Below are 25,555 nucleotides of genomic sequence, written 5' to 3'. Positions count from 1 at the left end.
ATCAAAACAGTATAGTGCTGGCACAAAAACAGACACATAGATCAGTGGAACAGAATAGAAAACCCAAAAGTGAACCCACAACTATGTGGTCAGTTAATCTTCTGACAAAGCAGGAAAGAATATCCAATGGGAAAAAACAAATGGTGTTGGGAAAACTGGACAGCAACATGCAAAAGAATGAAACTGGACCACTTTTTTACACCATACACAAAATAAATTCAAAATGGATTAAAGACCTAAATGTGAGACATGAAACCATAAAAATCCTAGAGAAGAAGGCAGTAACCTCTTTGACCTCAGCCGTAGCAACTTTTTTCTGGATAGGTCTTCTGAGGCAAGGGAAACAAAAGCAAAAATAAACTGTTGGGACTTCATCAAAATAAAATGCTTCTGCACAGTGATGTAAACAATCAACAAAACTAAAAGGCAGCCTACAGGATGGGAGAAGATATTTGCAAATGACATATTTGATAAAGAGTTCCTATCCAAAATACATAAAGAACTTATAAAATTCAACACCCAAAAAACAAATAATCCAATTAAAAAGTGGGCAGAAGACATGAATAGACATTTTTGCAAAGAAGACGTCCAGATGGCTAACAGACACATGAAAAGATGCTCCACAGCACTGATCATCAGGGAAATACAGATCAAAACTACAATGTGATAAGCACCTCACACCTGTCAGAATGGCTTAAAAACAACACAAGAAACAAAAGGTGTTGGTGAGGATGTGGAGAAAGGGGAACCTTCTTGCCCTGTTGGTGGGAATGCAAACTGGTACAGCCACTGTAGAAAACAGTATGAAAGTTCCTCAAAAAGTTAAAAATAGAACTACTTTGCCATCCTGCAATTGGACTACTAGGTATTTAGCCAGATACCAAAATACTAACTCAAAGGGATACATACACCCCATGTTTATAACAGCATTATCTATAATAGCCAAATTATGGAAACAGCCCAAGGATCTATCAGTTGACAAATGGATGAAGAAGATGTGAGATATATATATATATATATATATATATATCCCCAATGGAATATTACTCAGCCATAAAAAAAGGATGAAATCTTGCCATTTGCAAATACATGGATGGAGCTAGAGAGTATTAAGCTAGTGAAATAAGTCAGAGAAAGACAAATGCCATATGATTTCACTCATGTGAAATTTAAGAAACAAAACAAATGTGCAAAGGGAAAAAGTGAGGGAGAGAACGAGGCAAACCAAGAAACAGACTTTTAACTATAGAGAACAAACTGATGGTTACTAGAGGGGAGGTAGGTGGGGGGAATGGGGGAAATAGGTGGTGGGGGGGATTAAGAAACGCACTTGTTGTGATGAGCACTGGGTGATGTATGGAATTGTTAAATCATGATATTGTACCCCCAAAACTAATATTGCACTATATGTTAACTAATTTAAATAAAAACTTAAACTTCTGAGTATGAAATTAGTCATTTTTTTAGTACTTAGGGACACCAAGTATTTGAAACTATATATTTAAATTTTTAATATTTTTTGTTTGTTTAAAGATTTCTTTAGGAGAAGAGACCACTTGCAACAAGGGGTTGTGAATTTTGTATATGACGATGTGAGTATTCTGATATTTACACTGTGTTCTAGATGTGTTCAGTTGTCAAAAAATTTAAGCGATCTCTGGTATCAGTACTGGGATTAATATGTTTTATAGACCATATTCTTTTTCTGTTTTTTTCAGCTAAATGCAAATATGATTTGGTATTTGTACAAATACCAACTTGACTTTATATTAAACATAAAGATACTTCTAAATTTCATGACATGTTTTTGGCAGTTTATCTTTCAAGTCATTTTTTTTTAAAGATTTTATTTATTTATTTGTCAGAGAGAGAACACAAGCAGGGGGAATGGTGGGCAGAGGGAGAAGCAGGCTCCCCGCTGAGCAGGGAGCCCTCTGCGGGACTCAATCCCAGGAACGTGGGATCATGACCTGAGCTGAAGGCAGACTCCTAACTACTGAGCCACCCAGGCATCCCATCTTTCAAATCATTTTTAAGGGCAAAACTACCACTATTTTTATAAAGAGTAGTTTACTCTTGGTGATATTAAGAGAGGAAATTTTCATATATGACAGATTAGGACACTGTTCATTTCTCATTTCAAATGGTTGCAATTAGCATCATCCCATTTTTTTAATTGAATCTATAGGAAAATTATATTTCACATGTACATCAATGTTTCGGGGTTTTTGTTTTGTTTTTGTTATATGGAAGTTAGAGGGTTAGCATTTCCCTACTGGTACATCCCGGTTTACATTACAAGCCTTGGAAACATTTAAAACTTCCCCTTTTGTGAAAATGCTTTTATGGAGTATAATTAATCAAAAACAAAAACATTTTATTGTTACCAGCTGATAATTTTGCTTATGTATTAGTTTTTGCAGGGTACTATGGCAATTTGAATGTCTAGAATTTGAAAGCTGAAGAAACACTGTGAATTTTTTTACCTGGAAGAAATGAACTGGACTACTTTGAATTTGAAGCTTTGGGGACTTTTCTGTGTTTCTCCCTGTTAAACCTGTTCCCTTTCTATGTGTTTTTACTTTATTGCATAGTTCAAAGCAATAAAAGAAGTGCTTTTGTATTTGGAATATTAATTGCTTTTAGAAAAGTTATCACTTAACAGGTATCTGTATGGTATCATAAAATATTGGTATATGATGAATTGATATAAATACCTTTTAACATTAATTTTTAACATTGTTAACCCAGAAGAATGTACTTACAAGAGAATATATAAGAATCCAAATAATGAAAGTCTAGATAAAGCTAATGTATACTTACCAGAAGGTTACAAGTTATACTTTGAAATTTTGTTTGTAGTCATTGGTTGTGAAGGGGAGCTAGAGGGAGAAGCCTGGATTTTGTGCCATATTTGTAGGAGAGTTTATTCCTTGATCACATAATTCAAGAACATAAACTCACTGGTCTTTGTCTATGAAGAGAGAAAGTTCCTAAAATCTATGTGACATCACCTTAGGTGCACCATAAATTAACCTATAGAAATGAGGCTACAGGAGGCATTTTTTTCCCCTTTCTTTTTGTCAGTGAATATTTTTTTTCAATATGCTTTTTTGTCTTCTGTGGAAAAAAAGTTCTTAATAAACACACCCTTTGTGACTGTACTTTTTTTCATTAGTGACAACATAGCCTAAAATGGCATCTTCCTTTTAAATCTAGACTTTCTGGAAGTGATACATATTTTTAATGAAATGTCAACATTTCAGTGTATTCTGTGAGGCTAAATTGTTTTATATGTATAATGCCAGCTGTTTACAAAATTAAAAAATCAAGTAATCTACCACTTTGCTTAAATGTTCAGAAATTTTAAGTTTGACTTTCTCAACATTAGCTGCGGGTTTACCACTGGCATTGGTAAACTGGTAAGTCGTTGAGCGCAGGTGTGTAATGTGGGGGGTACTGACCACAGTAGGCACCATGGCCTGTTTCTGTGGCATTACTGTGGAAAGTTGCAAAGTCGTCATCAAATCCTTAGCATTTAAGATCCCTGGTGTGAGCTGTTGTAATTAATCCAGCCGCTTTCCTGGCAAACGTTCTGTGTTTCTTAGTGAAGATTTAAAAAAACATGTATTTTTCTTATACTTTAACTAAAGGTCTTCCAGCTTAAAATGTGAGTACAAGTTGACATGATTTCAGTATGACTGGTGACCAAATTAATTATGCTTTTTATAAAATTCTGTGTTTCTTAAAGGGTGGAGGGTGAATGGCAGTATCTTGAAAGAAAACTTTTTATAAGCTAAGAGAATTTTAAATCAACTTTTACTTTTAACAGTCCTGGAAAGGAAGTATTGGATAGTCATTTTGACATTATAATTTTATATAATTAGCTGTCATTTGGTCAGCAGTGTAAAATGTGTGATGAAATAATCCATATACTCTTGTCCTCTGGTTGTTTTTTTCCATGAACATATATTTGATAATGTGAGAGGATGTTAACTGAGCCATTAAAAAAAATACAGGATTCTAATTAGAAGTCTTGTTGGGAAAAACTAAGGTAAACACACTCATATCATTCATGTTGAATAAGGGTGCTAATATGACTCAGCAGCCTGGGATCCTAACAGCCAGTTTACAGGTAATCTAGTCACTGTACTGTTCTGAGGTCTGTTCTAGTTTTTCTTTACTTGGAGGCTACTGGTTGAGGCAAAACTTTAAAAATGACGTATGGTATTCTTCATACAAAGTTCTGCCAGGTGACACTTTGTATTGGAACTCTTCATGTGATTCTCTAGCTCACCCTCTTCCAAAGGCGTTCTTAGGAATTTTGGTCGTGGGAGATCTGTGAAGGGGTTTCGATGAGCAAATGTTTGGGGAAATTTTCACCCTTTTCAGGGAGCTTGAGAAAGCCTAAGGTACATAAAATCCTGTTTACTTTTATTTGATCCAGTTTTCCCAAACTTTTTTGACCACAGAACCCCTTTCTCTAGCAAAGCTGATTTTCCATGCCAATCCAACTTACTTGTCAGACAGTTCTTTGGCACTTTCCATTAAACAGATAATCTTACCAGACGTTAGCCATTGAGAATATTTTACTTGGATTTTTATACTGAAATGCAATTCACTTTTTGATAATAATTGATCAAGATAATTGATGTAAGCAGACATCCATTACTAACATAAAAATTAAATAGTGGATGATGAACAATGACTGGAATATGAACAGAATGTGGTAGTTTGTACTGTTTAACTCACACCCAGTTTTCTTGTAATGATGTAAATTATTGAATAATGTACACTCTTAACATCTAAGTGCTTTTATTTATACAGTAAACATGTTTCCATGTCATTTTGAGAATTTTTTAATAAACATTCAAATAGCTTGCTGTAAAGTTTTGTATCATACAAAATCTGTTACATATATGAGATGCTTCAGTTCAAATAACAGTGCAGTAATTCACCTCTACCTATTAACACTGCCAAATGATTAAATGTCAGGTATTGCACTTCTATTTTGAGTGGCAGTTTGCACATTTTAAATTACATCAAGGGGAAATCAATACTATATGAATCTTAATTTGGTCCACTTTAATTTCAAGGACTGTGCTCATGTGATCTATTTAAGCATGCATTCAGAAACAAAAAATAATTTAAAAATGTCAAATGATATGTTTATTTCCAGAAAAGGTATTCACCCTGGAAGGAAGTAAAATTTATTAATGTAGTTTAAAGTCTGTGCAATTTAAAAAATGAGAAAAAAATCAGTTTGTGATTATTTAAGTAAAATATACAGATCAAGTTCACTTGTACTGTTATGGCATTACTAAACTGGACAAACTAAATACTATTGTCAGAAATGTGCTTCTCTTTTGTCCTTTTATGTTTGACAGATTCATAGATGATAGTTTTCTCTATTAGTCGCTGTTTTCTGGGAACTTAGTAGGAGTACATTTGTGGAAGTCTGGTAATTATATTTAGTGAGTAAAGATCCAAGATTTCTTTCAGGTTATCTTTTTTTTTTTCTCTTAAACTTTAAAATGCAACCATGGGTGTTTTATTACTTTGAAACTTGTGTTTAAAAACCACATTTTTTTTGGTCTTATAGCACTTTGAAATAAATGTACAATGCTAAGCTGTCATCTAAGAGTATGTCTAGACTTTATAATAAAATCAGATGATACAAAGAGAAAAACCAAATATTGAGAACTTCTGTTATAGTGATGAATGCAGAGAGGATTTTAAACGAATACCGTTTAGGTAATTTGTAGTCTAGAATAAGGTTATAACATCATATATGTCCATATATTAAGTTAAACTTTTTCCTGTAATTTAGAATACTGAGCACAAAACTACTTTCCAGCAAGACACTAGGATACTTATGAAAAATTTCTGTCTGACTCACTATCAACTCATTATTTGGATGCTGGGAAATCTGTGCTTTTAATTGTTTCTTGCCATGTCTTTTTCTGCTTGTTTTAAAAAACGTATTTTACTGGCATATGAAGGAAAGAGACTTATATTACTTAACATTCCTTTTATCCAGGTAGCTTGGTAATATACAGCTTTGTGTATTATTTTGCGAGCATTCAGAACTCAAGTGTGCTTCTGTGTATGTGAATATATAGCAAGTAGACATTGGCAGCACTCCTACATTACTATGATGTGCCATACAGTTAGGGGGGGAGGAGGATCCTTCCCTATGAGCTACTTGTATTTCCAGGTGTACCCCTTCCACAACATCAGAGATGCTGGCCATCTGGAAAGCTTACAGGCAATGAGAATTGGGCTCTGTCATCCTTCAATAGCTATATTCAGAGACAAATAGGCCAGGAGTTAGTACCTTCTTCTGATACATTGTATGTGTGTGTGTGTGTGTGGGGGGGGTGTCCCAGCCTTTTCCCTTAAGCGTGACAATATAAATATATACATGCAGTTATTGGCATTTTTGCTGGCTGTATTTAATCACATTTTATCTTGTTGTGATCACTGAAATTTCAAAGGTAACCTGAACAGGTATGAATGTTCCAGAAACACTAAATAAAGATCCATATTCTTTTGAAAATGATAGGCCATTTTAAAAAAAATTAGGATTAGCCAAACTTTTGGATGCATATGTAATTTCCCAGAGCTATCTAAATACGTCACCCCCAAATTTATCTTATGGCAAGAGATTTTAAGTTTTTAAATAATTAGCTTATTTGTACTTTGATTCTCATTTTCTAATCAGCCTCACTTAAAGATACCAGTACATTGCTTTCTGATTATCTATATTTGATTGGGTTTTTCATTTATTATATAGGGAAATGTTCTCTTGGCTTTTTAAACCTTAAGAAATGGATGGTGGGGAATCTAAGCCACTAAATGGACCAAATAGTCTTTAGCTTAGAAAATGCCATATTGTGACCAACAAATTTTATTGAAAAGATTTCCCTGAAGATAGTTGGATTTTTTTTTCTTAAATAATAGATAATGATTCTGGGGGGGAAATTAAGTGCATATGAAACTTAGGCAAATGAAAATAATGTAATCTGGATATTTCCATTCTTGATGAAAAAAAAAATGAACCATGAACACATGATACAGAATTCATGTCCCATGTAATTTGAAGCCCGCTTAATTATCAGAAACCATAAGTAATGAAACAATAAATGTTTCAGTAAATTACCATTATGTTCTTGCTAGCCAATAATAAGAAGTGAAGTGTTTTTATGTTTCTTTAATTTTAGATTTAATGCTTTTTACCACTCAGTCCAGTTTACTGGTGTCCCAGTGGAACTCAGTAAAACTGTAGCAGCACTGTTACAATTATGTGATTTCATGAAATACATCAGCACCACCATGCCTGTATCTAGCACTATGCCTAGTAAAATGTTGGAAATAGTTGGCTTCTCTAATAAAAGTATTCTAACTAGCTAATGAGATTTACTTTCTTTTTCCCCAAAATAATTTCTTTTACAAATTCTTGAATTTTCATGTATAAATAGATCAGAAATTATATGCTTCATTCTTAAATTATGTATATATACTATATTTTCAATACAACTTGTACACTTTTAGCTACCAAAAATTTGCAACCATTTTTACATGAAATTTACATTTTTCTTATTTACAGTTATTTGTAGAAGGTTATTGCAAAACTAGTTGTGCAAGTAGATTACACTGTCAATACCACATACCAATCTTTGAAGAAAATATTTGCTAAAAAATAAATATTTCTGCACAGAGTATTTCAAAAGCATCATGATTTCATGCTACATTATGTGCATAAAGACTAGGAAAAAGTATGTGTTTTGTTTAGATTGTTTTTTTACGTTTAAAGCATTCCAAGTTACTTACTACTTAACCAATGTGAGTGAGCTTCTTTGTATCGGATGACCGACATTTTCAAGTGATTACACACATTATTTTTTGAAATGTACTATTTAACTGGCAAACATTCTGATGTACATTTTCCTATCAAAATCATAGAATGCAAATTTTAGCTAAAAAGAGGTAATGTGTCTTTTGTTAAAGTCTGTAGGTGCCTAGGAGATGAGAACTAGGGATTCCTCAGTATTTTTATTATTTTTTTTTAATATTTGGGAAAAAGTGTAGCATATAATTTCAACGCTGTAATTATAGAGGCATTTTGAAGACACTATGGAGGAGGTAATTATAAGATTACTGATCCTTGAATTTTACTCCTAAATAAGGATGTGGAATTTTCTTACATGTATTCAAAATACTTAATACATACTTAATATATGTATATAATGTATATAGTGACAGTACAAAAAAAGATATGGTTTAAATACTAACAGGTTCGATTATTTTCAATTTAAAAGCAATACACACAAGGGAAGTACCAAAAATAAAGGTTAAACATATAGTGCTTTAAAACCATAAGTGTACCAAATTATGTTGTATCTTTTAAATTAACTAATGGAAGTCACAAACGTCATGACTACAATTTAGGAATTCAACTTAGTTTTGACATTAGCTCTTCAAGAGTAACCATGTTAATTTTGCCACTTCTCATAAAAAAAGTATTTTATTGAGAGCATTTCTATAATACTTGCTACTCTCATTTAAAAGTTTGATTATGACTGGTAGAACAATGAAATTGGTCAATTGATTGTATGGTTCTGTGTTCTTAACATTGCATTCCTATCAATGTTTTGTCCGTCTATTCATAATAATAATGTATTAGTTTTAGATGACTTCTTGTTAGTCGTCTCTCTCAACCTCCACTTAATAGTTTATATAAATAAGCTTTGTGATACTTTCTTTTCATGTCATCAATTATTAATAATTCATGTCTTCCTGTGAATTTTCTTTTCTGTATTGCATATTCCTAGAGCAAAGTGTATTTGTACCACAGAACATGTAATGAATTATCCTAAGCTCAGGCACTGATCAACCACAACAAGGAATATTTTATAAAGTATTTTAAAACATCTTCTTAGTTTTTAAAATGTTCACTTCCTTGTAAGTTAAGTGGAAGCCAGAGAATATCGCTTTGAACGAGAACACTTAGGAAGTGAGGAGGGAGGTGAAGCCATTGCCTACGTAGAAGACAACTGCAATGCAAATACATAATGCTATGGGTGTTGGACAAATCCTGGGATGCTACGACAGGACGCTTCCCTCGCACTGGGGATCTACTCTGACTACAGGGATCTTTGAGAGCCCTGTGAGAATCACGGTAGACGTTTTTGTTACAGAGTGGAAATGCTGTCAGTGTTGGGTAGGGGAAAGAACCATGGAAGGTTTTCAGAAGACCTAGGTCGTGCTATAGTGTTTCCACCGGAATGACACTGTATTGTGATGATGCACAAGGCACCTAAGGAGCTTACCAGTTACATGGTGCTTTATGGCTTATGAAGCCCTTCCACATATATACTTCAGAGGCTCCTCAAGACCCCTCAGGATATTTAAGACGGTGCCTCTACAGTTTGGGCTCCTGGGGCTCACTGAGGGTTTGTCCTGAAAGTAAGTGCAGCAGGTAGGATTTTAATTCAGGTTTACCACACCAAGTCTTTGCCTTTTCTACCACTGAACACTGGACTGTGTCTGTTTAACATATCTGTGCATGATGGAGTGGGCCTAGATGCCTGCAAAGAACCACAACTATAAATTCTATTTTCTGAAAAAATAGTGTTATTTCAAAAGCGTATTTCAAAAATGCATTTTCAAATATCCATGTGGGAACTATATTGTGGATCTAAAGAGGGGCTTCCCTGGAGAGCCGGTCTTTACAGCCCATGTTCTACTTGTACCCCATTCAACAGATCACCTTACATACCTGTCATTTAACATTGACTTGGGGTAGATAGGTTTGTAACAATGACATTCATACTCTCACTTTTATTATTATAAATAAGTATTACTTTAAAGCTATAAACCTAATAGTGCAAAACACAATTAGAGAAAACAATAGCTACACTTGCCGTTTCTGAATCAAAAACTTCAGTCTTGGTAACGGCTCTTTAGCTGGAGACATAGCACATTATGTAGAAGCTAAATTGTGGAAAATTGTTTTCCTGATTGTTTTTGATATGTTCTTAGGTGAAAAAAAATCTAGAGTTTTGGGGGCACCTACTATGTGCCAGGCACTTTACTATACGTTATCTCATTTCTTAAGCTTCTTTGAGGCAGGTACCATTATCTCATTTTTACAAATTCAGGAAAGGACTCAGGGATGTTAATTAAATTGGTCAGGATCACACAGCTATTAATGAAAGAACTCATCCTGAGGCCCATCTACCTTGATGATTCTCAAAGTTTTAACCATTGAGCCTCTGACATTTCTGCCTAACTAACCACATCTTTATATTGTTCAGGTTCTTGTTAAGCTGATATCCTGTAAGAGGGGACTTTCTTAATCCTGTCCAATTCTCCGAGACTTAGATTATAATATCAAGTGATTTTTTTATGTCAAGGAATTCAAAGGAAGACAGTTTGTGTTATGCTAGAATTTAAACAAGCGGGATGCTGGTACACTATTCCCCATCTTCCCATTCCTTCATGCTCAGTTTTTATAAAGACATATAGAAGCTTTATGTGGAAGGCTGAATTTTACGCATGTCATACCAGTGTTTATAAAGACATATAGAAGCTTTATGTGGAAGGCTGAATTTTACGCATGTCATACCAGTGTTGCAGCTGAAGCATTCACTAACCCAACAGATCTAAATGCCTCACCTGCCAAATCCTCACTCCCTACAAATCATGTACGGTCTCTGGTAAATTCATTCTGAATTTCCCTGAAGCTGAGGCTGGCAATCCTTATGAAATTTGTTGCGGCTGCAAAAATGTGCCTAAATATGGACATAAAATCCCTAAATAGTCCTCTGAATCAAAGTTAGCCATTTCTTCCCCCTGCTAGGCACCCATAAATGTTTGCTGAATGAAGAAAGGACAGCATCATTTAGTCCCGAAATTTGTATCTGCATTAACACCAAATGGTTTGAGAAGCTAGTTGAACTTGTTCGGTTTTTTATTGAATGGACTGGTCATTTTGCCATATGTACTTGTTTTATTTTTTTCAAACACTTAGCAGGGATATGAATTTGCTCATGACTACAGATTGCCTCCCACACATGTAATCATTTAAAAATATATAGGGAGCAACTTAAGGTCACTTTAATCATATTTTAAATAGTGCAATAGCTTTGTAAATTTAAATGAATTGCTTGTATTTGAAACTAATAGTGTCAAAGGTAAGGGTAAGTCAATAGATTACATTTCTATCCTGGAGGGATAGAAATTAATCCATTTAATAATGTGCACGGATATATTATTTCTTTAAAAATACATGTGAGTATAAGAATCATTAAAGAATGAAGAACTTGCAGAAATTTCAAAATTTTGTTCAGAAGGAAAGGGTATAATGGATCAGTCCCTAATAAGTTTAAAATTGTACTCAAATGAATTGAGAAATAAAACGACTAAAAATTAATCAGATTCTTAACTTGCAATTTTTTTCCGTATCCTGATTTTTATGAGAGGCATATGCTCCTCCCTCCAAAAAAATCTAACAGTTAAGGATATTAAAATATATTCCATTGTATGTTCTGATATTCTGGGGTCCATATATATTCGGCCCAATCCATAAATTACACATTTTCATTTAATCTTTGATTAGGAAATGTGTTTGACTAACTGAACGAAACTGAAATGTTACTGCTGGTGTGTTCATTTCCTTTACAGGCAGGTAAAAACACATTGTTTTTCCACAGCTGGGATAAGAAAACCATGGAACAACATATACTTAATGGAAGCTAGTTTTGCCATGCACATCCACTAAGTTGCACATTTTTTAAAAAGAACTCTGTGCGTCCACTCTTTTGATCCAGTTCAGGATTGCCCTAAAATATGAATCAGAGGAAAGCTCTGGATATCAGCTTGTGTCAGTCATGCTTAAGACTCCCTCCTCCCTCAAAAAAAAGAAAGAAAAATGAGAAAAAACTTGTTTCTAAATGTTCAAGGAAATGTGCCAGTGAGAAATATTTTAGGTAGTTTGTAAATGAAGTTAGAGACAGAATTTTAAATAGAAAGGCCTTTTTGTCCTCATTAAAGCTGGCCTATATTCATGTATTTGGAGATGGCTCCCTACACGATCAGAGATTTAGAACTTTTTTAGAACTTTTTTTTTTCCGGTGTGGTGAAATGATTGTAATTAACTATAAACATCTCAATACAGAAGGGTATCTATCTGTTCTCAAAATGACTAAGTTCCCTTTCTCCTCCTGGAACTTCCATGCGTTGAGGATCACCTGATTTGCATCCATGAACAATGTTATTCCTTGGTTTCTTACTTGCTTGGAAGGCATTTTCATAACAAAATACTGGGGTAGTAAAAGTAGTAAGTAGGAGTCTCCATGCAAGAGAAATTGGAGTTTCCTAACATGCACATGATTTAAAAAATAATAATAATAAGATGCCTTGAGATGCTGGCAGTTTTAACATTTGGAACAAAAGAGTTCATATGTATATTTACATCCTAATTGCTCAATTTTACCTTACAAGCTTCAATTTAGGAAAATATACAGTACTTTTGCATATAATGGTACCTTATGAGCCCCTGAGTCAAGTAGAGAGGATTTAAATACAAAAAAAAGGAAAACAGCCATTAAAAGCACTTACATTGTATGTGGAGTAAATAGTACAAAATGATTATTTCCCCGGAAGACCAGGATCAGAAACATGCCTATGAAGACCCAAGATTCCTACAGTGCTTAGGGATGAATCTGTCAAAGAAGGATGCCTAATTGGATGAAGGTAAGTTTTTCTTTGCCGTGGGTGAAGCTCTAAAGAGAGATCACTGTCTTGTTTTAAAAGTGAAGTCAAGTTGTCTTCGGAAGCTGTGTTCAGATGCACCCCACTTGAGAGGGATTCTTTGGATTTAAGTTTAGATTTTTCAAGGTCTAGAAATTCAGGACACTGAGAGAAAGATAAGAAAACATTTTTTTTATAATTTGGACAGATTTCTAAAATTATACTCATGAAAACTAAATACATTTTATTTCCCCATTAATCTACATTTGATTAGTGATATTAACGAAACTTTCCTTCCCAAAGATGGGTCAAGGCATTGGGGGATGGGCATCAATTTGTCCTAAACAACCATTCTAAGAACTTTAATTTTACTCTGAAGCCAGATCAGAGTCTTCTTAAAAAATAAACACACACACACACACACACACACACACACACACACATACACACACACACATTATTTAACATTGAGTTTTCCAGATGAGTTTTAATTCAAAAATAAATTAATTTTAATTAGAGACAACTGGAATCAGAAACATGAGTCATTTGGTGAGTAAACAGTGTAAAGAGGACAGAAAAAAAAAAAAACCCTGAAGAACTATCACTCATCCTTGGTCAGAAACTATTACCTAAATCCACTGAAAACAAAGTACATGGTTTTGCAAGATCTGAGACACTGGAAATTAGTTAGGGATAAATTAAATTTCTACTTTCATATTTCAGAAAGATTTCAGTGTCTTCCTTCTGCACATTTCCCCGTTATTAATGTTTCATTTCCCAGAACATTTTGCACTAAATTTCCAAACTTCTAAAAAAGTTTACAAGATTGCTCAGGAAATCCTTGCTCTTGGGTCCACTTTTCTTAGGTCCAATTTGGCTACTGGGCTTAAGTAAATAAGAATAATTTCCTAAGTGGAATTCCAAGGGAGTTAGACTTTTCATATTAACATAATTCAAAAGGCCTTAGAAGTCTTCAGAGGCAAGATGAAGGACACCTTAATATTCCTCCTCTTACCATGATGGAGATGAGAAAAGTTTAGAGATCTCTGGTGATGGGTGGGGCACAAATGAGATTACTAGTCTTTTGGCTCTGGAAACTCAGGTCTTTGGACAGCTGATGTTTCTCCTCCACTCCCCCCCCTACCCCCTGCCTTCCAGAGACCCTGCCCAAGAGTGCCTCTTGTCACCAGAGCAAATGACAGACCTTTCTCTGAAGCGCTTTTTGGACCCTGGGCTATCAGTTTTCAAAGCTCTACCATATATAAACTTAAGCAGATTGATTCTTGAAAAGAATGTTTTCTTACAAAAAAAATTGCTAATGTTTTAAAATCATTCTTCTAGGTCCACTGTTCTCGAACTTGAACATAAGAATCAGTGTGTAGCTGGTTTAAATGCAGATTACAGGGGCTATTCCCAGCAATTTTAATTGAGCAGAAACAGATGGGGATGAGAAACTTCATTTCCATAGCACCGCAGACGATTCTGACTCAGATGGTCCCCAGAAACACCCCTAGAGAGATACTCTTTGTTGTACACTATCTACACTCACTTGTGAGGAAGGACTGAAACTTCGGTCTGTCTTGATGGATGCTGCGGGATGGGTGGTTCTCATCAGGCGGATGATGGGCCTCTGATACTCGGCTCCAGCAGTTACCATACTGTAGGCTGGGGGGACCACAGTGGTTTGTTTCTGCAGCAACTGTAGGATGGTCTGGATGTCAGCAGTCATTTGGGATTCAAGTCTGCACGACAGACACAAATGGGGGAAGACAATCCTAAAATAGTCCAGGATTGCAAAGCATTTGAGAAAATTTCAGCACCACCAACCAACAGAATTGTGGCCCTGCTTTAAACAAGAAGGACAGGAGAGGGAGCACAGAGATTCTCTCCTGGCTGATGCTTACTTTCTATGTCCCACTAATGGTTCTGATAAACACCATTGCTTTCCTCCTCGTTTCATAAGATGTTCGCAGAAAAGCAGCTAAATCGAAATAGGCTACATTTTTACTAATTTTTATTGATTTCAAATGTAAAGCACATTGAGACTCTATTTTTAATCAGTAATTTGCTTTTCCTTGTGAGCATTTTATTTACTCTTTAAAAATGGATTTGGTAGCACATTTCTTTCATGGCTGCAGCAGTCAAGTAATTTCTTATGTGTTTAAAATTTACGTTACCTTTATTTTACCCTGCCTCTCTCCTATTCACAGTATTGCCTGTTATTCCTTTAGTGCTGTTAGATGCTTTATCATTAAGTGCTCTTGGATGCTAAATGCCTTTTCCATTCCTTTCTCATGTATAATTCCAGGTCTTTGGTATTTAAGAAATAGACCAAATGTACAAGTTCACTTGCTTCTCTGACCCATCTGGCTTGCAAAATGCCAGTCTGATGATTTTTTCCCCCCCAATCTCACAAAGAGCCAACTGGCCTGTCAATTTCATTCTCATTTTAAATTAAAATTCAAAGGAAAATAGCAAGATACAATAGGACTGACTCCCCCCCCCCCACTTATTTTTGCATGTGTTAACAGCATTTTCAAAAAGGGAATTTTGTGGGCATAAGAACAGAAAATTAGTACCATATGCCTCTTTAGAAAACCTTAACTCTTCACTTATTTGTGCTATTTTGTTTCTGAATGAAAGATGTAAAGGGAAGGTAAATCTTACCAAAAATGTTAAAATCACAGACCTTAGAATCTGCATTTTTAACAAGATCCCCAGGTGATTCTGATGCACATTAAAGTTTGAGAAGCTCTGTTTTAGGACCAAGTGTTAATGATTTCCCTAAATATGTATAGCTGTAGGCATAATATATAAATATATAAGAACCCTTCTTATGTAAACCTTTACCCATACATATAGTTTAGCTGGTCATTAAAGCCAAAAAACAGCAACAGTGAAATTGACTCAAGATAGAACATTTACTAGCTGTTTTTTTTTTTAAGATTTTATTTATTTGAGAGAGAGAGATAGTGAGAGAGAGCTTGAGTGGGGTTGGAGAGGGAGAAGCCGGCTCCCCGCGGAGCAGGGATCTCAACATGGGACTCGATCCCAGAGCCCTGGGATCATGACCTGAGCCGAAGGCAGACGCTTAACAACTGAGCCACCCAGGCGCCCCTGTTTTTTTTTTTTTTTAATTTGACATAGAGCGAGAGTGACAGAGAGGATGAGAGAGAGAGCAGGGTGAGGAGCAGAGGGAGAAGCAGACTTCCCATTGAGCAGGGAGCCCGATGTGGGGCTCGATCCCGGCACTCCGGGATCATGACCTGAGCTGAAGGCAGATGCTTAACTGAGCCACCCAGGTGCCCCTGTTTTTATTGCATTGTGTACTTAATATGAGTTTTTGAATGAGAGAAATGGAGTTGTGATTCATGGTTCTACATTTGAACAGAATGCGGAAACTAAATAGGACAGACGGATATCTAGGAAATGTCCCGGGATTCTCACTCCAGAAAGTCCAAGTTTGAATTGAGTTGTCTTCTTCAAACTTGTTCTCTACGCTTTTGCCTTCTGAAGTGAAGTGGAGGAAAGATGTTTGTTGGAGATATCAATGCTGTAAACATGTAATATAATGGATTTTCAATCCAAAAGACGCTAAGCTGAGTTAGGACATAAAATGTTTGTGATAAAACTGGAGATAAACAGAAGTAAGCCAAAGTGAGAAGTATGTCAAGGCACATACAGATGCTGGGACGATGTCAAAAGAGATGTCAAGAGAGATTAAATAGTACTTTTGAGAGGAAAAGTTTCATATAATAATAAAACTAATCTAATCAAATAGCAATGATAAGTATTATTACGAATGGGCAATTGCAAATCATATAGTCCTAGATATGTGTGCCCTTAAGAGTTTACACTTACAGTCCTCGGACCTATGGAAAACTTATGTTTTCAGTAATCTTTGACTTATCCTGGCAGCAATGATTGGTACCCCTGACAAGGCAACAAAGGGATCCTAAAATCTTAATTTTAGTCTGGAAGAAAGGACTAAAGGAAGTACATGTAAAGTAGGAGAAACACCAATAACAGAAGTAAACTTCATTGCCCGTCAGACTTGACCCAGTTGCTAGGACAGCAGCCTCCATTTTGAGCGTATATCGTTTCCATATATCATATCTTAGTCCTTAAACACCGTTGCAGGTGTGGATGAGTCAAAGATAGAAACTGAGGCTAGAGAAGCTTAAATGACTTGACCCAGTCATCCTGTACATAGCTAAGTAGCAGAGTTATGACTTTAATCTAGGCTACCTGTGAGTATTTTGCTAAAGAATGTCATTCACCCATTCACCCACTCACTTTTATAGCTCCTCAACAAATTGAACACATGCTATGCCCTGACAGTCAAGAAATGGGGAGTTACTTTCTCTAAGTCACAGGAATCAAAGAATTCAAGTTCAGAGATCACACATATCAATTCTTATGTGTGTAGAGTATACAGTTTTATTTTTTTAATTTTAATATTTTTTAGAGAATTTATTTATTTATTTAACAGAGAGAGAGAGCACAAGCAGGGGGAGTGGCAGGCAGAGGGATGGGGAGAAGCAGGCCCCCCAGGACTTGATCCCAGGACCCCGGGATCCTGACCTGAGCCGAACACAGCCACTTAACTGACTGAGCCACCCGGGCGCCCCAGTATACAGTTTTATATATGTTGTGGCTAAAGGATCAGTGTGACTTGGCATAAGCAGCAGGGAGAGTAAAACAGCAAATGTATCAATTAAGCAACTAACTAGGTTCCTCTGACCAATAGTAAGTATTACAATGGCAAGTTCTTATCCTTGAATTAGGGATTACTGACTCTAAGTAAATGATGGCTGTTTTAATGTTCTCAGATATGTTTCAATTTGAGAAGACCTGCATTTAAAATTTGGGAATGGGCCTTAGCACCAGGAGATTTTAAATTCAATTAAAATCCATGAAAAGATAAAATACAAAATAAATCTTTAGTTCATGCAATATTTTCCTACTTTTGTTTGACATTAACAAATTTATTTTAATTTACAAATCTGTCGATTTTCTAATTCTATTTGTCTGTTTTAATTCCTAATTAACTTTTCATGGCAATGCATATGTGTGTGTATGCACACTTCGATGTGCTTACTGTATTGTTTGACACTGTTCATTTCTGGCAGAAACATTTAAGAAAACAGTAAGAACAATAAGCAGCATGGATAAAGCACATAAGAAACATTAAGCAAATAGTAAGTAAACTAGCAGCTTATGTGGTATAGGCAAAACTCCTGGGATGTGTTAAGTATAGATAATGAGTAAGCAAGTAGCTTGCTAGACATGGACAGAATTCCTAAGATGTCTTCTATACAGACAGCATGCTAGTAACCTGTAAGACATGCCAAAGGTAGAATAGAAATGGGATGTAACAAACCAGAGTGTGGCCTCTACAGATAGAGACAGAAAGAACAAATTATTCTCATGTCATCTCTGGACAGAAAACTGCCCCCTCCCCCAGTTTGGCCATCCAGTGGTGACACACAGCAGAGGCTCATTCTGGCTCTACCTATTTTTTACCTACCAAAAAGCAAATAAAACCTATGGCTGTTCAGCAGAGTAAATGGAGAACCACAGCTGTGACCAGGTGTACCCAGCCTTACATCTCTGTGGAAAAGCAAGTGTGTGCCATTGGGATAGACAGATTTTTTGTCTGTGGACTCCTCTGTGCAAACCTCAACTCTGTCTGGTCCTAGTAACCACACCTCAGGGCAGGATGACGCACCATATACCAACGTTGCATCAATCGGGATTCAGCTGTAGCGGGCTTCTTTTATACTATGCTTGCATTTATTAGAAATGTGTTAATTACCTCTCCTCGCTCTCCTCATCTCTCATCGTATGTTTTACATTGATTTAGTAAACTGTGTGATTTGAGCATTTTAGTTTAATTGGTTAAGTTTTCTGTCTGTGACCACTGCCTTGCCTGCTGGTGTACCCGGAGGCTACCTTTGAATCCAGGTCAGTTCCCACATGGAGCACAACTCACGCAGCTATGTCACACTCATTCGTGGATTTTTTTTCCCTGAGTCTTATCGACCAGTTTAATTTTAAGAAATCCACACAGATTTGGGTTAAGGAATTCCATCCTCTCTAAAATAAAAATTTATTCCTCATCTCCAAAGGGTATAGATCAAAGATGGAGGGCAAATGGAGAAGACCTGGGCTTCAACTCTGTGGTATTTCTAATTCAATCACATTTTTGAGAAGCTGACTGAATAAATGTTTAAATAATTTTGTTTATATTTAAAAAAATGCCATAACACGTAACTAAGTTACCAGAAACAACCAAAAAGTGTAAAAGCAGGATTTAAAGAGGGTGTTAGTAAACAAGCTAAATATGAATTATTTTGAGGAAAAAGGAGTTTTCTTCAGCAGCTGGTGTGGGTGATATACTAATTTTATGACAAGTAAGGCAAAAATAGGATTTATGTTGCCAGAAGCATGAAGTTTCTAAATAAATGCTCCTTGCAACACAGATTAATAATTCTGTCAATTTTTAGTCTTATTTTAAATGAGTAAGCATATGTAAAAAAATACGAGATTATGGTAGTAGGAATTTGCAAGTTGCAAGGGGAAAACCTAGACCCAACCAAGGGCCTGGGTGATGCTCTCCCCTTGCCTTGCCATTGCTTATACCTGTTAAGTTGTTCTTGAAGCAAATCTAATCTTTGCTCCACTTCCCCGTAAGTGAGGTCACTTTCGGTTTCAGAGATCCCCCAGGCAGCTCGCTGGAGTGCTGAGGGACTAGACTCATCAGCCTGAGTCTGTGCATTTTCTTGTTCCCAGCTTCTTGCGTCAGCGATATCTGTGGGAAATAGCAAGATGGACGTCAACTTCTTTGGGTGCCCCTTCACATCAATACATGGAGACATCTACAAGATAAGCAGGAAAGGATCTCAGAGTATAACCCCACAGACAGAGAGCCAGGGTGATTCAAGGACCTGTCCAGAGGCCTCCACCAATAGGTAGCTGAGCCCTACCTTCCTCACCCTGCCTGCCACCTCCACTGTCCATTTCCACATGAAAAAGACATAGAGATCGTCGTGAGTTTCGAATACGATTTTGTCTCTGATTAGAGAGCAGTGATTTTGCGCTTTTGTATTTGGGAAGGAATACAAGAAGCATATTTTGCTCCTATAGGCATACCTCATGTTATTGCTCCTGCCTTTGTTGCACCTCACAGATAGCGGTTTTTATACGACCAGTGTTCTGACCCTTGAGCTAGGGAGCCTTCTCCTGATACCGGTTTTTACAGATCAAAAGTTTGTGGCAGTCCAGTGATGAGCAAGTCTATGCGCATCATGTTTCCAACAGCATTTGCTCACTTCACGTGTCTGTGTCACATTTTGGTAATTCTTGCAATATTTCAAACTTCTTCATTATTATATTTGTTATGGTGATCTATGATGAGTGACAACTCCCTGAAAGCTCAGATAATGGTCGGCATGTTTTAGCAATACAGTATTTTTAAATGAAGGTATTGTACATTGCTTTTAAAGACATAATGCTATGGCACATTTAATAGACTACAGTACAATGTCAACACAGAAACAAATTTGACTCATTTTATTGTGATATTAACTTTTTTTGCAGTAGTCTGGAACTGACCCTGCAATACCTCTGAGGCAAGGCTATACAGCTTCGCCTTGGATTGAAGATTTTGGGGGCTCTTCTCCCAGGATAATTAGCATCATTTGTGATTCAGAGTGGGCCCAAGGAGAGAGCCATGGAAAAGTTCAGATCTTCAGGGGCTTCTCTTAGGGCCAACCCAACTCAAAGTAGAGCCATCAAAGATAGCCAGGGTGTTAAAAGTCCTGTAGGCCCATGACACTATTCCGTGTTTTTATCTTTCCTTGTAGCTCCTTCTGCACTATCTTTTAATATATTCGCATCAATTTCCAATAAGCTTTCTTGTGGCTCTTTTACTTAGAATATTTTTATGTCTCTATACTTTAAACATTCTGCTTATCTGTTCAAGTCCACTTTTCAAAGGCTCTGAGTGTCTGTTATGTGCTAGACACTCTGCTGAATGTGGAGGAATTAAAGGCAAAGAAGACCCAGGCCCTACACCTGAAGAATCTGGTAACAAGGTTCTGATCGTTTTTCATACTCCTGACGAATCTCCTTTTAATTTATGGCTTCTCTTACAATCCATATTTGCAAGTTATCAATGTCAGAGGGCAAATATAGTACCTTATATTTTCCTCTCATTTTTGCCATACACCTCGATGGCTTTTGCTCTGCTTTCTTATCCTCCACATTTTACATATTCACATAAGAGCTTAAAATGATTAAAGGTTTGGAAAATAAAACTCTAGAAAAAAAACTAATGGAGTTGGGAGTTTATTTCAGAGATAAAGAAGTGGTATCTTCTCCTTACTGGGAGGGCTGGTAGGAGGAAAAGAGTATCTAAAACTGGTCTTCATTTTCACATGGAAATAGATTTGAATTACAGAAAGTGATTTGGGTTTGATAGAAAAGTTTTTTTTACTTTTTTCTTTTCCTTTCCTTTTCTTTTTCTTTTTCTTTTTTTTTGGACGCTAGCTATGATTAAACACTGACAAAAGTTATGTAAAGTTAAGGAATTTATATCCTCAGCTATTTAAAAAAATTGGGTAGAAAGTAACCGATTTGGGAAGATTAAGTATGATTCTAGAAATAGGGAGCAGCATTTGCAGGCTTTTTGCAGTCCGTTCCCTTCCTGCAGTTTCTCCAAAAGTACAGTCAGAGAGCTCAAAAGCATCCCCTTTCTTCAAGGAGCAGAGAAAATCTCTGTATTTGTCCTTCTATCATTATCTCTTTACCATTGAATACATGGAAATTTCTCTAAGGTGCCTACAATTGCCCCTTCAGTTGGGTGAAGCAGTACCAAAGGAATTAGCATCTCCAAATATGGAAGGTCAGGGTTCCTTGTTCTGCTGAAATGGCTAACAGATCTCATAGGGCTCGTTATGAATTCCAGAATGATTCTTTGTGATTAAGGCTTCCTTAGCCTGTGGGATCCTGGTGTTTTGTTTTGTTTTTTAAAAGGACAGAGTATAATTGCTTTTGATTTTACCAAGCAAAACAAAATGAAAATGAACATAGAAAAATGATATTGCTGAAGGTTTCAGTAATATATCAGCAGATTTTCACTGAAAGTATGATTTACTATTCATAGACTTGTAACGCTATTTAAAATGAAAAACAATAATATAATGTCTTAGTATTCAATTTTGGAGCAGCAATGCCAAACATTTAGAATACACATACAATGGTTTGGTGATGCCAGTGCTAGTCCGTGTCTAGCCACCTGCTAGCCGGGTACTGTAGGAACCTTTAGAAAAGATAGAACTGATAAGATGGAAGTTACATATTATGCTCAGAAGTTTTGTGCCAAAAAAGGTTACAGAATTTCTGCCTATGCTTAACAGCTCTCCCATTCGCAAATCATATATTATAAATTAATTTTTAAATAACAATGGTGAATCACATGCAATAAACTTTGTAGGATTATATTTTTCTTTTTACCGCTCAAGAAAAAAGCTGATTATCTTCTCAGCAGAAAAGAATAAAATGTAAACTATTAGACAGAAGCTTCCTAGATTATAATTTACCTTTTTTTTTTATTAAAGTCTGGATATGCATGATTGGCTTGTTTTAACAGCAATATAGAAGAAAAAATTTCAAAGGGGGAAATCCTGGTTGGTGGTCTTAATCAAAATGAACATCCTTGTAGACATTTTCTAAATATAGCTCAGAAGGAATCTGTACTCGGTTGCCTTGGAAAATGTTGCTATAGTTGCAAGACACATTTCTGGAAATGGATGAGCAGAAAGTAAACTTTCACTTTGCTCTGGGTATACATTTTTTCTAGAGTTAACTTTTGACCTCAAACTAAGTCGGATCAGAATCCACTTAATTTGTTCTTTTTTTTTTTTTTCTTTTCAGTTTTGCCAAAAGGGTGCTCTTCTGTTGGATTCAGCATGACAAGTGCAGGACTGTGAGTAAAGGAAATTTCCTATTGACAAAAACTAAAATTTGTGGGGATTTAGTAGTTCACACTACAGTGGCTGGAGCTGCACCCTACACAGTACTCAATTTCTTGGACATCCCATAATACTTCACCTTAAAAAATCAGTAAGGGATAAAATTTGCAGTGAATGAAGTTTTAGAATTCTCCATTAGTTGGTCAGATTAATTAACCAGGTTAACCATGTGTCACACTGGTCAATGCTATATGATATCAATTATTTTATTCAACTGACATGAATCTTTAGCTATGCATTTTCATTCAAGGTAAGGATTTATTATTTGAATAGGGACTCACTTGTACATTTTTTGAAAATTAAAAATTTGTAGATACTAAAATTATTTGTTAGAATACTTTTTTTATCCTGCACATAGGCTAGCTAATTAAAAATAATTGGAAGAAGCGGCCAAGAAAAATACAAGATGAAGGGCACGAGAACTCACTGTCAGCAAGTCATTATAAAGTCAAATAAAGTCCCAAAAATACATCTTTAATGACTTGTCACTGGAGACTCTAAAACTCAAGAAGAAAACAACAAAAATTACTTTTTGAAAAACCAGGTCCACATTCTGCTGACTTTGGGAGAAGTAGAGATGGTTCAGTGAGCTCTTCTGAACTTCTGACTTCGATGATACAACCTTTTCCTATTTTTAGTACTTCCCAGAATCCGATTTCATAAATAACTAAAATGAGACATTTGGTAATCACATCTAATATTCCATTCTTCCATTGTGATAAATGAGGTACTATTTTCATTCACTTCATCAAGATTTTAAATTGTCCAGAGAACATTTGCATATATTCTTAACTTACTTCAACATGGGGTCATGGCAAAAGCTGATTTGATATGATAGGGAAAGTAACTCTGGAAAAATGTGAAGCCCAACCATCCTAGATTCAATAAAACTACTGTTGTCAGATATAGTCACTTCAAATAATGGTGATGATGATAGGTAATATTTATTTACTCTGTGCCATAATTTTGCTATCCTGCCAGGCCAAGACCGTTTTCCCTTTATTTCTGTTATATTCTTTTGATTTTTTTGGCTATGCATTCTTTTTTTTTTTTTTAAGATTTTTATTTATATATTTAACAGAGATAGAGAGAGAGCACAAGTAGGCAGAGCGGCAGGCAGAGGGAGAGGGAGAAGCAGGCTCTCCACCGAGCAGGGACCCTGACACGGGGCTCGATCCCAGGACTCTGGGATCATGACCTGAGCCGAAGGCAGCCGCTTAACCGACTGAGCCACCCAGGCGCCCCGGCTATGCATTCTTTACCTCTACATTTTTATATATCCATTTGTATATGTGTATTTTATATATACAATCAATGATTAAAAGTTTACAAAATAAAATCTATGAGAAACTACTAAACTGAGTTAGGGATTTTATTTCAGAGAAAGTAATTTATGCATGTTATCTTGTTCAATAATTACAATCATTTAGTTGGTTAGAACATATTATTCTATTTGAAAGACGAGCAAGCTGAGCCTTAGTGGGGTTTGTCAAGTTACTTATTCAAAGACATAAAGGGAGCAAGTGAGCCAAGCAAAGAAATAAATGGAGCTGGGGTTGGAACCCAAGCAGTCTGACCCACACCTGTTCTTGCCCCCACCTACTGGTTAGATTTAACGAGATCTGTAGGTCTGTTATGCTAAGTTAATTGTTCCTCCACGTGATAGTTCTTAACTTTTCCTATTTCCCATCCATTAGACCAAATTTGCATACATTAATCAAACACGATCATCCATCTCATGCATCTTTTCTACAATAAAACCCATATATTTGGATATTCCTTCTCATAGAGATGTTAAACAAGTGTGTTTAAATGAGTTGGATAAAGAGCATAATTTATTTAGGGACATTTCTCCCCATTTGTTCATAATTCCCAGTTAACTGAAATTCTTTTCGGTGTTGATTATAGCGTCACTGCATTGGCCTTTCATGCTAGAAAATGACTGGGTTGGGGGTGACAAGTGAGTACAGAGGGTACATATAAGAAGCAACAGGTTAGCTCTCTTAAAATACGCATTGATCCCTGCTCCCTGTCGGAATCACTACAGTAGGCCTTCCCACAGTGTTCTATGTGGCGTTATGCTAAATCTCACTACCACAAAAACCTCTTATGCTATCAATGTTTAGGAATAATTAACACTATTCCAGATTTGCACAAATGCTTTGTAGATGATCTGAGATCTGAACTCTGCAAATATTTTAGGAAGTTGTAAAAAGATTAAATTAACATGTGTGAATACGGTTCTTCATTTGTGAAAAGTCGCCATTTTACAATTAGCACCAAAGGGAGACCATCTGATTCCTGAGAAACTTGATTACCTTTGCCAGAGTGACTTCTCTTATCTATGTGAATTCTTCCTGAGGTGGGCACTGTTCCTTCAAAATTGAGTCCAGCTGCTTTCCCCATTCCTGCAGGAGAATCTACTATTCCTGAGAAGAGAGGCTTTTGTTCATCATCAATGGAGGAGATGAAAGATGAAGATCTGCTTTTTTTCTCTTCAAAGTGCTTCTTGGAACTCTGATAATGTCTTATGGTATCTACAGAGTCTTCAGGACCATTTGTACTGTTCCCTTTGTCAAAATCTATCAAAAAAATTATTTTATAGGAGATAATCAAATGTGAGACTCTATGCATATTATACTACCTGACTATATATAAACTACATTTTTAATAGTTGTGTTCTTTAAATAACTGTAACATAGAGTTTTCTTTAGGAGAGCCTGGGTGGCTCAGTTGGTTGAAAGTCTGACTCTTGGTTTTGG

At 35.9% G+C, this 25,555-nt stretch overlaps 2 protein-coding genes across 8 annotated transcripts in view; one reads left to right on the top strand and one right to left on the bottom strand.

The window, feature by feature from the left end:
* Positions 1-3,164, top strand: part of GCA (grancalcin) — a 48,161-nt gene extending 44,997 nt beyond the window's left edge. For all 4 annotated transcript variants that reach the window (XM_028113142.2, XM_028113141.2, XM_028113140.2 and 1 more), the window contains 2 exons: positions 1,534-1,592; positions 2,415-3,164. In XM_028113142.2, the coding sequence (XP_027968943.1) occupies positions 1,534-1,592; positions 2,415-2,441 (86 nt within the window). In that variant the 3' untranslated portion in view covers positions 2,442-3,164. The remainder of the gene's footprint in view (positions 1-1,533; positions 1,593-2,414) is intronic.
* A 9,490-nt stretch (positions 3,165-12,654) lies between these two features.
* Positions 12,655-25,555, bottom strand: part of KCNH7 (potassium voltage-gated channel subfamily H member 7) — a 472,323-nt gene continuing 459,422 nt past the window's right edge. For 3 of the 4 annotated variants that reach the window (XM_088022141.1, XM_028113114.2, XM_088022142.1), the window contains 4 exons: positions 25,112-25,375; positions 19,402-19,570; positions 14,306-14,498; positions 12,655-12,921 (listed from right to left, as the gene is read on the bottom strand). In XM_088022141.1, coding sequence (XP_087878267.1) covers positions 12,655-12,921; positions 14,306-14,498; positions 19,402-19,570; positions 25,112-25,375 — 893 coding nt within the window. The remainder of the gene's footprint in view (positions 12,922-14,305; positions 14,499-19,401; positions 19,571-25,111; positions 25,376-25,555) is intronic. The other variant, XM_028113115.2, reaches the window with a different exon arrangement.

The sequence above is a fragment of the Eumetopias jubatus genome, unplaced genomic scaffold (assembly GCF_037043125.1).
Source record: "Eumetopias jubatus isolate StellerSeaLion01/CBP00866 unplaced genomic scaffold, mEumJub1_p1.0 scaffold_3, whole genome shotgun sequence".
NCBI lineage: Eukaryota > Metazoa > Chordata > Mammalia > Carnivora > Otariidae > Eumetopias > Eumetopias jubatus.
Note: the sequence above shows the minus strand (reverse complement) of the source record. Positions and strands in the feature narration are given on the sequence as shown.